The 13,869-nt window shown below is 47.3% G+C and overlaps 1 protein-coding gene across 2 annotated transcripts in view; it reads left to right on the top strand.

Moving 5' to 3' along the window:
• Positions 1-13,869, top strand: part of LSP1 (lymphocyte specific protein 1) — a 77,899-nt gene that overhangs the window by 18,837 nt on the left and 45,193 nt on the right. Inside the window, exon 1 of one of the 2 annotated variants that reach the window (XM_077931420.1) lies at positions 9,062-9,495. The exons of the other annotated variant lie outside the window; for it this stretch is intronic. Coding sequence (XP_077787546.1) covers positions 9,437-9,495 — 59 coding nt within the window. The 5' untranslated portion in view covers positions 9,062-9,436. Of the gene's footprint in view, positions 1-9,061; positions 9,496-13,869 lie in introns of those variants that run through there. 2 annotated transcript variants of the gene reach the window in all.

The following is a 13,869-nucleotide window of genomic DNA, read 5'->3' as shown; positions in this document are numbered from 1 at the left end:
GTTGGCTTATTAAGCCATGGTACATCTTTGTGTGGGACGCGGGTGGCACTGTGGGTTAAACCACAGAGCCTAGGACTTGCCAATCAGAAGGTTGGCGGTTCAAATCCCCGCGACAGGGAGCAGGGGAAAAAAACCCCAAAAAAACAAAACACAAACAAATCCCCGCGACAGGGTGAGCTCCCGTTGCACGGTCCCTGCTCCTGTCAACTTAGCAGTTCGAAAGCACGTCAAAGTGCAAGTAGATAAATAGGTACCGCTTCAGCGGGAAGGTAAATGGCGTTTCCGTGCGCTGCTCTGATTTGCCAGAAGCGGCTTAGTCATGCTGGCCACATGACCCGGAAGCTGTACGCTGGCTCCCTTGGCCAATAAAGCGAGATGTTGTTGTTCTGCAAATCACAGTGTACAGTGGTGGATCCATCTACAGTAGTACCACTTTCATTTTTGCTTCACGAACTGTGCAGAGCCTGCAGATATATTGGTAGAATTATAAACAGAGAACAGATTAGCAAATTAAATAGAAGAGAAAATGTCCTTGAAAAAGAATAGATATCAACTAGTATGGAAAACACAGAAAAGTTAAATATTAGCCAGAATGATGTGATGGCTTCAATGCGTATCTGAGAAGGACCGCCATACACGTTGAGGAATACCTAGCACTTTGCTCAGCCAGAGGAAGCTGAAAATCCCCTCTTTTCAATGTGTAGTCCTCCTCCCATCATCCCTGGCATGCTGGCAGAGGGTGATGGGAGCTGGAGTCCACCATCTGGAGGAGCCACACACTCCCCATTGCTGCCAAGCTAACCAAATCACCACACACTCACACATGGGACATATACATCTGTTAATTATTCCACAACAATCACTCTTTCTAGTGCCACACTCACAACACTTAATATGGATTAGAATTGTCACTCCACCTGTAACCACTCATTGAAATGGGGGACGGGGGACGGGGGTAAGAAACACTAGCTATTTTAGCCATTTGTTAGCCACTCAATGTCAAAACTATTTTCCCAGCCCCATGTGGAGGCCATTGCAAATAACACCCTTGCTGTGTTGTTGTCATTTTTATGGCACCATCTCTGTGTGTTGCAATTTACTGAGCACAGGAGGAGAGGTCCCTACCCCATGGAGCTTACAATCTAAAAATTAGCACAGAGGAATGAACGGATGAATGGGAAGGGTAAATGTGTGGAAACTAACTTGCACGCAGAAAAATAATATATGAACAACCCGTTTGCAATAGAACAAAATTTGCTTCCACCAGAAGCAGCCTAAATGTATTTGTTTCCTTTTCAGGTGACATATGTACTACCACCAGGCTGCTTTGCTATCCCTTTATGCTGGGGTCTTATATACTGTGTGTGTGTGTGTGTGTGTGTGTGTGTGTGTGTGTGTGTATGCAGGCCTATCCTGCTCTGTGAGAAGGCCTAGCCAGAATTGATTTTTGCTAGAACTTTTCCCTCTCTTCTTGCCAAACATGTTTCAGCTTTCTGATGATTTTGCAACCAGCCCCACATAGCAAAAGGATTGTGTAATTAATGAAGGCTGGTGTCCTTTTTCCCTCTCTGGGGCTCTCTCCCTCCCACCCACCACAAAGACTGATTCACTTCCTCCCTTGAAATTTCTCTTACCTTTAAACCCTTCCTCTTTTGCTGTGAGCTGATAACTGGCCCCCTTCTCACTTCTGCTGTGTTTGCACTGCATGGTTTACTGTGCAACATCCCCCTGCTTTGGAGTTCATTCTCATTGTACCCCTGTTTTGGAGTAAGTTTGTGTGGGGTACACTTAGACAGTGTCATTTCAATGGGTCTACTTCAAGTAAACATTAGCTGAATAGAAGCCTAAATCTACCACTGCTTCTTGTCCTAATCCTAAAATCTGTAGCATGGTGCCTGTGTGTGTATCATAACCCCATCACCCCTCACATGAAGTTTTTTAAGCTTTTTCATGGGGTTGTTTCGTTGTGGGGGTTACCTGATTATTATAAGGTTCCCCCCATCATTTGTTTTGAGGTGTGTTTTGGCTGTTTGAGGGGCTTCTGTGCATTACTAGCTTGGACATTTTTGTGGTGATCATGACAGTTGTTTAGATTCCTAACTAATACATGACTGGGCCTAGAGAGCAGACAATGGGATGTTTCAGCAGGAGATGGTAGCTCAATGTATGAGAAGGATATTATTTTATTTTGTATTATTTAAAATTATTTCAAAGCAGCTTAATACAGTGGTACCTTGGGTTACATACGCTTCAGGTTACATATGCTTCAGGTTACAGACTCCACTAACCCAGAAATAATACCTCGGGTTAAGAACTTTGCTTCAGGATGAGAACAGAAATCGTGCTCTGGCGGCGCGGCAGCAGCAGGAGGCCCCATTAGCTAAAGTGGTGCTTCGGGTTAAGAACAGTTTCAGGTTAAGAACGGACCTCCAGAACGAATTAAATACTTAACCCGAGGTACCACTGTATGTGAAATCTCTAAGCGGTACATAAACATGCGAACAGTAAAATGTATCATCTTATGGGTCAGGGAAAGCTCAGGTGAATACCTGGCTAGCCTTGTGGGATGGAGGGTAACAACAGAGAGCCATTCATGGCAATGTCAGCAGAGTCCAATACTTCATCACCGCCCTTCTTGGCTGCTGGGAGAATGCAGTCTTGATTCCCTTCTGCATGTCACAAGATTGTGATGGTGGTCTTGGTGGTCAGGAGGAAGGACTTTTTAAAAATAGCAGCCAGACCCAAAGTGGGTAGTTACAGGGGAGAAAGGGCAATTTAAAAATCCCAATCATGCAAACATTTCATTATGCTAGGTCAGTGTTTCCCAACCGGTGTTCCGCGGCACACTAGTGTGCCGCGATACGTTGCCTGGTGTGCCGCGGGAAAAATTGGCGGGGGGGGGGGGAATAAAGGGGGAAAAATTATTCCCCCACCGCCAGGCGTGGGGCTGGGGCGGGGGAAGCCCGAGCTTCCCCCTCCCCCAGAACGGGACCCAGAGCCATGCCGAAGCTGCGTGCAGCTTTGGCATCGCTCTGGGAGCTTGCGGGGCTGGGGGAGGAGGAAGCCCTCCGCCAGCCTCCAAACCATGTCGGGAGACAGCGGGATGGCGCGCTGCGCCTCTCCCGCTGTCCCCCGAGTTTGCAGGGCTGGCGATGGGGAGGAGCAGGCTTCTCCCCCCGCCAGCCTTCCAGCCAAGTCGGGGGGCAGCGGGAAGGGCGCGCTGCGCCTCTCCCGCTGTCCCCCGAGTTTGCGGGGCTGGCGACGGGGAGGAGCAGGCTTCTCCCCCCGCCAGCCTTCCAGCCAAGTCAAGGACCTCTTCTGAAGGTGGGCGGGGGGCGAAAGTCCTTGCTCCCCCCTGCCTGCCTTCCCGGGAGAGCGGAGAAAGGCAGCGCGTTTCTCCGCTGTCCCCGACGGCTTTTGAAGGCAGGCGGGGGGGAGCAAAGACTTTCACCCCTGCCTGCCTTCCCGGGAGAGCGGAGAAACGCACTGCCTTTCTCCGCTCTCCCAGGAAGGCAGGCGGGGGGGAGCAAAGACTTTCACCCCTGCCTGCCTTCCCGGGAGAGCGGAGAAACGCACTGCCTTTCTCCGCTCTCCCAGGAAGGCAGGCAGGGGGGAGCAAAGACTTTTGACCCCCGCCGGCCTTCAGAAGAGGTCCAGGACCTCTTCTGAAGGCGGGCGGGGGGCGAAAATCTTTGTCCCCCCTGCCTGCCTTCCCAGGGGCTTTTAAATCGCCCCGGACAGCGGAGAAGTCCTCCGCTGTCCCGGGCGATTTTAAAATGCCGCCCGCTAGCATTTTAAGATTGCCCCGGACAGCGGAGAAGTCCTCCGCTGTCCCGGGGTTTTTTAAAATGCTGGGGGTGGGAAGAAAAGCCCTTGTCCCCCCCCAGCCTTCAGAAGAGGTCGGGGGACAGACTGTCCCCAGACCTGGTCTGAAGGCGGTTTCCCTAGGAACGCATTAATTGATTTTCAATGCATTCCTATGGGAAACCGTGCATCGCAAGACGAAAAACTCGCAAGACGAAGAGACTTGCGGAACGAATTAATTTCGTCTTGCGAGGCACCACTGTATCCGGAGAGGCGGCCTTCAGGCGAGTTTTAATTTTAATTTTCCTTCTCCCACTTAATGCCCCACACTCGCCCGAGCAGCTTGCAGTCCTCGGTAACCACAGCGACCCGAGGGAGGGGAGGGAACAGGGAAGTCGAGGGCGGCGGCGAGCCGCGATGACGTCAGTGGGCCGCGCCGCTTCGCCCTGGCACGGTGTGAGAGCCCCGGCTAGTGGCGCGAGCTTCAGAATAAGTGGGATCCGCGTGCACGAGACCGAGATTGCGGGTAAGGAGCTCAGCCCTGGGCAGGAGGAAGCGGGGCCGCGCGTGCGGGCCACATCCCCACAGAGAGCGAGCCTCCCCCGGCCCACCACTCCGGGCAGGTCCACTCGCATGAGGGGGCAGCGATGGCGACGGCCGGCAGCTTGCCTGCAATGCCATCCCTCGAGCAGGCGAGGAGCCCGGAGGCTACCAGATGCGAGTCCTCTTTCCCACCCTGCTCGGGAGTCCAGAGCACTTGGTCGCATTCAGGATCTAGAGTGGGGAAGCGGGGCTTGTGTCTGGGCTGGACACATTGGGCTGCCTGTGCCACTCGACCTGCGGGGAGAAATGAGGGTGGCAGTCACGACCGTGAGGCAGGGCTGCCAAGTGTGGCAGAAGAGGACACGGCCGTCGCACCTGTCCTTAGGTAGGAGCTTCTTCCGTGTCGACCTGCTGCCCTAAAGTCTTGGCTTTTTTCTTGGCTTTTTGGCGGTTGGCACAGAAGGAAGGCAAGGGGGAGGGGGAAAATTGAAACTTACACTTTCGTGCGTCCCTCCCGGCGTGACGCTGCGCGCTGACGTCACGGGGCTGTAATGGTGGTGTGCCTCGAGATTTTTTTCATGAAACAAGTGTGCCTTTGCCCAAAAAAGGTTGGGAAACACTGTGCTAGGTGATGTAAAAAGTGACTGATAACAATGTGAAATGTACTTTAGTCCAGGCTTCCTTAGAGCCCCAGACCATGATCAGATGGACCAGTTTCTCCCCCCCCCCAACCAAAGACACTCCCTGAAGACTCCTCTGCAGAGTATTCATCAATGTTTCTAACATGAAAGTAACACAACACTCTTCCTCATTAGTGCTGTCAAATTTCCAGCTCTGAAGATTTTCTCCCACTCCTTGGCTTCTAAATGCCATGCATTTTCCTCATGTGTGTAACACGGGGGAAATGCACGGGTGTGTGGTAGTGGCACATGATGTGTACACAAATTATAACCCCATATCACTGGGCAGTTCTAAAAGCCCTATTGGGAGGGCAGGGGATGAGGATAAAGTAGGGTCTCTTTGCTCCATCTCCCTCTTTTCTATGTAACAATAGTTTCTGCCAGCTGTACCACAGCATAGGACAGGCAAGTCCAAAGTCTGTTTCAGGGGCCTAACTCAGCCCCGGCCCCTGTGGCGGTATATTTCCTGGGGTAAAATCCTAAAAAAGCTCAACAACTTTTTGGACGGCCCTCCCACATGTTCATTTCATCAAATCTGGCCCTCTTTGAAAAAAGTTTGGACACTCCTAGCACAGGAAGTCACAGTGGTACTACTGCAAGAGTAACACTCTTCATCTCTTGTGGCAAATATAAGCATACCTTTGGGACCAGCAAGCCATTGTCTAATGGCTATGACACTGAATTATTTGCTGCTCAGGCCAGGGCATCTTTCACCCAACGTTTGGACTAAAACAGCTCCATTTGTTGCAGCATCTACTCACCTAAATGGCTGACTCATTCCTCAAAAATCACAGAAGAACTTATCTTTTCTCTCCTTCCATCTGCTTTCACCATTGCCCACCCCTCCCTACTGCCACTCAGACTGATCCTTCTCCTTGATCCTAACTGCCCTATTAGCTTTGGAAACTCATCTGCTAGCATACAAGTGTTCACCTATCATATCATTGCAGATTGAGTCTTACATGATGCCTGAGGAATGAGGGTGGGGGGCAGAGGAAAGAGAAGCTGTGAGGTGTTGGAGGGGCCAGTCACAGAGAAAGGCATGTGCAGTGCTCCTGCAGGGAGCTGATTTTCCTTTATAAACATCCAGTCACTACAATCCATGTAAATCAGGGGTTTCAACATGCAGTCTTCCCTTGCATCAGAACATTGTCCCCACCATTGGGGACAATGGTGATACCCAGATGGGCTGCCTGTGCAATCATTTTGGTAAAGGCCACTGAGCTGAGTGGCCTTGTTCTGCCCATGCTTACCCTGTCCCCTATGACAACCATGCTCCCAGCCTCCCTCTTGTCACCAAAGTCATCTTTTCACATTCCTCTCTGCCCCTCCTCAGTTTGCTATGAATTGTGCTGCATACCAGGCTATAATAAGAGCATGGTGACCAACCACTGGACCATTTTTTTTTTCATTTAGCTCCAGTCCCGGCTAGTGATGCTATGACTCCTTGCCCTCAGCCTTTAAATTGCTCACTCCAGATTAACTCATTTAAAGCCCTTAGGAATGCTTTCCTTTAGAGACCAGAGGACTTCAGATATATCTACAAACAAACAAACTTGCAGCCCTAATAACTGTCCTGGCTTCTCTAAAGAATCGTTGGAGTTCAGTTCAATGAGGGTGCTGAGAATTTGTTTCAAGATGTCCGGCCTCTCCTCACAGAACTACGGTTCCAATGATTCACATGGGGAGAAGATGGGTAAAGCGTTTTACAATCTGGAACCACTCATCTCACATGATGGATCCTAAAGTATCTGAACACAGAGGACCTACGTAACACTTCTTCACTGATGTCAATGCATAGTTGGATTGATTGGCCAGTATAATCTATCTGAAGACTTCCTTGTAATAGAAATCAGCAAGAGATTATTCTTATTGAAATGCTGTTTTCCTTCTTTGCAACTTCACCATGGCACCTATCAACACAGAGCCACCATTGTCTTGGCCTGGCTAAGTCTTCCTCTTGCTTTTGCCCAATCTTCATCTGAGTGGATTGGGTCAAGACAAGAGCCCAGACAGGACTTTTTCTTCATGCAGCAGGTGAAGTACATGGGAAATGATGGATACTCCCTGCTCTTCCATTCCCAGTAGCACAATTTCTCTGCACCGAGAAAGTGCGCTGCTTCTTGCAGTGACCAGTTGGGGGCCTCCAGAAAGCTTATAAGCAGGGCATAAATGTGATAGTCCTCCCCTGTTGGATGCTCCATGGTCTCATCATGGTTGGGCAACAAAAGGGTAGCAGATCTGGTGCAGTGCCTACACTATTGTGGGGATGGGCCCTCGATGTATGGCTGGCTCACTGTAATATAGAAAAGGTGCCCAGTCTAAGTTCACAGTCCCTGAATGAGCAACTGTGACTCTGCAAATTTGTATGTGGAGGTGCCTGCCTTTCCACTCCAAAGTTTTCTGATGACCCTGTCTTATTTTCACCATCCCTATCAAATTGATTGTACTGGAAAGATTTGGTTTGTGGGGAGAGGGTATTTTATAATTTCCTCTAGCTTTTTCATTACACACTAATACAAATTGCCCCATCTCACACGTTAGGGCAACTTCCCTGTAGCTGATGTTGCACACTTGGTTTTTTCCACTTTGTGAGCAGACTCTGGGGAACCATGAGTAGCAGTGGCTTCTCATCACTCATGCACTAGATGAACATATAGCAGAGCTCTCTCCTATGTTGTCACCTCAAAAAAAGGTATCATAGAGCTGGAAAAGAGTAAGAAAAGGGTCAAGGGGATGGAGCAACTCCCTTGTGAGGAAAGAAAAATATAACATCTGGGGCTTTTAAGTTCAGAGAAAAAGCAAGTAGGAGGAGACATGATAGAGACTTACAAAATTATGCATGGTGGAGAAAGTTAATCCGTCTCTCATAACACTCAGAAGTCAGGGACATCCAAGTAAGGTCAGTGTTGGACAAATTAAGGGCATATCAGAGAAAGCACTTCTTAGTACAACACCTAGGTAGTTAATCTATGCAACTTGCTCCCAGTGGTGGCCATCAACTTGGATGGCTTTAAAAAGATGATGAGACAAATTCCAGAAGGATAAGGGTATCAACAGCCACTTTGCCACAAGGGCTGTGTTCTACCTCCACTGCTGGAGGCAGGATGCCTCTGAATAGCCATTGGGAGAGTACTGTGTGGTTTGGCTGCTACGGGTTGTTGAACAAGATGGGCCACTGGCTTAATCCAGAAGAAGATTTGATATCCCGCTTTATCACTACCCGAAGGAGTCTTGAAGCGGCCAACATTCTCCTTTCCCTTCCTCTCCCACAACAAACACTCTGTGAGGTGAGTGGGGCAGAGAGACTTCAGAGATGTGTGACTAGCCCAAAGTCACCCAGCTGCATGTGGAGGAGTGGAGACGCGAACCCGGTTCCCCAGATTACGAGTCCACTGCTCTTAACCACTACACCACACTGGCTCTTATCATCAGCAACAATTTACACACCAGTTGCACACTAAATCCTACATGATTGTGCCTTCTGTGGGGTATTTGAAAACTCTGATTCCATGGGGGTTTACTGGACTACAGTGGACCAGCAGATTTGGCCCATAGCTTCACTGTTTTTTTCAACAGAGCTCAGTTGGATTGCCTCTTAAGTGTTTTAGCAGCCACATAAATTTATCTTCAGTCACTTGCTCAGCTCTTATTAAGAAATGCCTTCAGCCTGGCTTCATACTATCGATTTGCAAACATTTGCTTTGTGATTACATAATAGGGAAACAGCTAGGGGTCGTTGAATGGATCAGAAAGGGAAGGGAAGACAAATGGGAAGTGGAAGCGAAAGAGAAAGACCAAAAGATGAATGAGGAAAGGAATGAGAGCCAGTGTGGTGTAGTGGTTAGAGTGTTGGACTAGGAGCTGGGAGGCCAGGGTTCCAATCCCCACGTGGCCATGAAGCTGATTGGGTGACCTTGGTCCAGTGACTGCATCTCAGCCTAACCTACCTCACAGGGTTGTTGTGGGGATTAAATACAGAGTGGAGAGGACCATGCACCTTGAGCTCCATGGTGGGCTAGAAATGCAATGAATTATTAACGAGGCAGGGAAGTGTCCCATTCAGTTTAAACTCCCCCCTGAGTTTATTCTGCAATCAGATGGGAGAAAGGGAGGGGATTCACCTCTGCTAGCTAGCTGAAAGCTTTCCTTCTCCCTGACATTTCCAGTAGTCTGAGAAGGAGAACGTGGAGGTGGAAGAGACCAGGGCTGGGGGGTGGGGGAAACGCGGATAGGGGGCTTAGAGAAACAAAAGGAAACCAGCTGCAGAACTTCCTGGACAGGGAAAGAGAGGGAGAGCGCGCACACTATCTAACGAGATTATTAAAAAGCAGGGAGAGAAGGGAGGAGGAGGCGGCTTTCCGCGCAGGCAGGAGTTCAGCGCCTGCCCCGGGTTCATTTCCCCAACCATGACCAGCGCGATCCTGAGGCGGAATTCCAGCAAGCAAGGCTTGCAGAACCTCATAAGGTAAGCCTCTCTTCACCTGCCCACGGGCGAGATGGGGATACCGAGATAAGCTCTTCCTTTGTTTACACGGTGCTCGCGCCACGGACGGGGCTGATTCCTCGCTTCGAGGGCTCTTCCCCCTAACCTCACCCGTCCCCCAAGTGGCCGAGATTTTTGTGGGAAGACGCCGATTCTTGATCCTACGTGAGTCCACACGGCGTTGGCTTTTTCTGTTGCGAAGGCAGCGACACCCGTTTGGTGGCTGGGGATTTCAGACAGCGAAAAAGCCTCTTCCGTTCAGGGAGTGATGGAATTTGGAGCGGGGGGAGCCCCGGATCTATGGATCGCTTTCCCAGATAATCGCACCCTTCCCTTAGGTTGCACCTTAGGGCTTTACCTTAGCCTACAGGGCTCTGGCATTTGTGGAGGGCGGAGAGAGCGATTTGGCACTGAAGGCAGTTGCCTCTGGGGATCTGCTTTTTGGGGGTGTGTGAGAGAGATGGGATTGGCAGCTAATATAATTTGCAGGGTAATTAACTTGAATAAGGAGAAATTTAAACGGTGAGGTCCTTTAAAGGTCCTTTAAACTAGTAAAAATGACCGAACTTCTGGCCAAGATGCTAGAATCTTTCTTTACTGTGAACAGTGTGGTGGGAAAGCGATTGTTTTCTTTTTGTCAGTGAAAAGGACAATGTGCACTGAAATCTCGTTTGGAGAACTAAGGCGGCGATCCCACGCACACTTAAGACAAAGTACATCCTATTGACTGTTATGGGGGTTACTTCTGTTAAGGCTGCAATGTTATACAGTGGGAGTAAGTCCCAATGAACGCAGTAGGACTTACTCCTGAGTAGACATGTATAGGCTCACACTGTAAACATCTTTGGAAAAGAGAACAGTGGAGCTCTGAGAAAGGCATTGACTAATTACCTTTCAAAATAAGACCATCTCCAGGCTGTAGAATAATGAGGTTAATGAAATTGTTACCAACCGAGAGGCAAGTTGGGCATTATACTTGACCCTCCAAAGAAGACAGATGTCACTGACAAGATATTCTTGGATGGTTTGCTAATGTTAGTTTGTGGGTGTCTATGCAAATTTTGAAACATTCCATTGTCTAAAACTGTGAATGGGTAAAGGTGGCAGGCTGACTGGGCAGATGGAGATGTCTTTCCACAGAGTTCATAGGGGAGTTTCCATGGGATCTCTGCCTACTCTGCCTGTTCAGGCATTGCTCTATGCCCTTGATCTTCAACTGGTGGGTCAGGATCCACTGCTGGTTCACAGCCTGGTCTAAGGTGGGTTTCAGCATCAGCATCACTACAACCATACCGATATATGTTTATGAAATAAATAAATTAGAAATGGGTCCCCAAATGCATGTTGAAGGTGTGTCCTGGGTCTAAAGAAGTTGGAAAGCTGCTGCTCTGTGCTATGGCTGGCCAATGCTATTAATTAATGCTGATCCAGCAGTAACTAAATACCACAGGGGGAAATTAAAGCTATGTATTGGTTAGAATAGTTCCAGTTCAGAGAACATCTTCTATCACAAAGCAAGAAACATGGTTAGGGAGGATGTAAGTCAAATATGGGAAAAACAGATGATCATATATTCTGTGGTCACTGCTTAAAAATGTTCCATGTGGCAGCTCTAATCCCAGGTGGGACAGAGCCCATTGTCTGCAAACTTTGGCCAAGTACTGCAGTAAAACTTGTTACACACCCCAATTCTACATGTTTCTAGGGGTGTGGCATAACTCCTAACTCTGACAGGTGATCAGCTCCTCTTTGCATTAGAACCATTAGGTGCCAGGCAAAAACATTGCTCCTCTCCCAGGCTTTTGGTTAATCTACGGCCTTTGAAACTGTGTGATGTGTGTCTGCGCGCGTGCGCAATTGCTAGCTTTGTTACTACATTATGTATTTTTGCGCTTTTATATTGTGAACTGTCCCGTGTTCCTCGGATGAAGGGTGGTTCAGAAATTTAATAAATAATAAACCATCACCCTCAACTTGGATTCTCCCCCCACCCCCAAAAAATGTAGTGACCATAAAGTAAATGGCTATCTGCTTTAACATATAGACCCTCACACACGTGAGCCTATACTGTTAATAAACCGCCGCAGAATATTGATTTTTATTAGTTACCAATGTGAAGGTTAGAGAGATAACATTGCATTGCAAAGGTTATTGAGCAAGTAGCATCATATCTGTGCAAATCAGAAGAAATAGCTCTGAAATTATGTGGTGACCCCCACAAAAGTTACTACAGGAGAAATGTTATTCCTGGTATTGTGGTTCCTGGAAGTAAGTACCCCTTGTATTGTCTTACAAATGGTTCTTGTACTTTCAAATATGCAGTCTCTTGAAACCCTTACTCTATAGAGTCACAATGAAATCAGTGGAGCCACTTTTAGAGAAAAGGACTGGAGGGTTTCAGCCCTTTGGGCTATAGATTTCTAGGATGTTGATATGTTCATTCACTATGTTCAGTTTAGATTTCCCTTCCTACCTTAAGGGGTGCCTCCCTTCTATAGATAACTTCTCTCTTAAGTGCAAAGGAAGGTTGTCTCCCTTGTCCAGTCCATGCAGGGTCTGCCTTGTACAAGTCTTGACTTGAAGATCAGGGAGGGACCAATTGCAGTGGTAATTCTCAAGCTGACTTCAACTATATATTCAATGGATACTTGGCTTGGTGACTTGTCCCCACCCCCACCCCGCTAAGATGGATTCTTAATCTTGTTTGAGTTAATGAGTTTTAACAAAGTAGAGTGGGTATGGAAAAAAAAGTTGAGAATCCCACAGAAATCAATGAGCCTGACAGCACTTCTTACTCAGAAGTAAACCCCAATGAGTTCAATGAGACTTAACTCATATAAAGCCCAAATTTGCAATCCTATTCTCACCTAGGAGTAAGTCCATTGAACTCAATGGGGCTTACTGCTGAAAAGACATGCACAGAATTGTATTGTTTAAGCACCTACCTATATGTTAACAGCATAATAAAAGCTGTGTTTATTGTGATAGACATGTGTATTGGATTGCAGACTACATTTCAGTGATTTCACTGGAATATTGGCACACTCCCTTTTCTTTGGATTGCTCCCAAATGTTATGTTTTTTAAATAGCTTTTCTTTTAATCTGCCTTAGGGGGTTAAAAGAATCTAAACTGAGAAAGAGAAGCCCCCTCCTCAGCATGGGGCACAATAAGTTGTTATATTGCATGGAATCTCATTTTGGAATAATTCCACTTGCAGTTGGCTTGGGATATGTAAATAATTTCACGTGTAATGGAGCTGTCAAATACAATTCCAACATTCTTAAACATCTGGGGTTCCACGCTTGGGAAACTAAACAAGATTGGGTGGTGGCAATATAAGACCAGTGAAGATAATGACACACTGTCCCATTTTTACCATAATACAAAGCTGAAGATAAATGTCTTGCTAGGTGGGGAGAGCAGCAAAGTCTTCCAAAATAAATGATGAATTGTGGGGGTGGAGAGGGTAAGCCAGCTACAAACATTGAATCCTTCAAGCACCCATAACAGGTTTGCAATTATCACCTAGTTCATAGTAGGTGTAAATAAAGTTGTAGCGTATTTGATGGTCATTCACTGTCAGATGTGGCAAACCCTGATAGCTCAGGCAACACCTTCAGAAACATCACATCTGGGTTTTATAAACTGTTGGGAAAGAGAACTTCAAGCAGAACCACCAGAATAATAATAATAATAAAAATCCTTCCCCAAACAAGAGTGCCCTTGCTTGCACCTGTGATGCTTCCTTTATCCCTTCCTCTGGGTCTTCTGAATACCTGAGATGGTGGAGCAGAGCTAGGATTCCACATGGTGAAACATTCAGAACCCACCAGTTCAGTATTTTTTTTAGTTTAAGCAGTAGCCATGCTTCTCAGGTTTCACCTGGGTAAAAATTCTTCTTGAATGTTCCACATTACCAGTTCATACACATTCCAGAGCCAGTATGATCTGGAGGTTAGAGTGTTGGACTAGGATCTGGGAGGACAACAAAAATTAAACTTGCCTGTCCCAGAGTCATAAAGCTACCATAGACAAAGAAGACTTAAAAGGTTCAGTAGTTAACTGAGCAGCTAAAGTTAATGGGATCAAAACCATTATTTTCCCCAATAGAGTTCTGACTACATATCAAATTTTCACCTACCCAGCTTCCAGTAAAACAGATAGAGGAACTGAATAATGTACAGTTTATCTTGAGGTGTTTGTTTTACAACTGATACTTAAATCTTCTTTTGACTTTTCCAACATCTAAATTGTTTCTTGTATAGTTTACATTGGTCAGAATTTACATTTGGTTTTTAAAACTGCCCCCTTTCCATTTTGATCCCACGTTAGTGTAAGCCTTCAAAAGTGGCAT

The sequence above is a fragment of the Podarcis muralis genome, chromosome 1 (genome assembly GCF_964188315.1).
Source record: "Podarcis muralis chromosome 1, rPodMur119.hap1.1, whole genome shotgun sequence".
Lineage (NCBI taxonomy): Eukaryota > Metazoa > Chordata > Lepidosauria > Squamata > Lacertidae > Podarcis > Podarcis muralis.
This window is presented reverse-complemented; position numbering and strand designations above follow the sequence as displayed.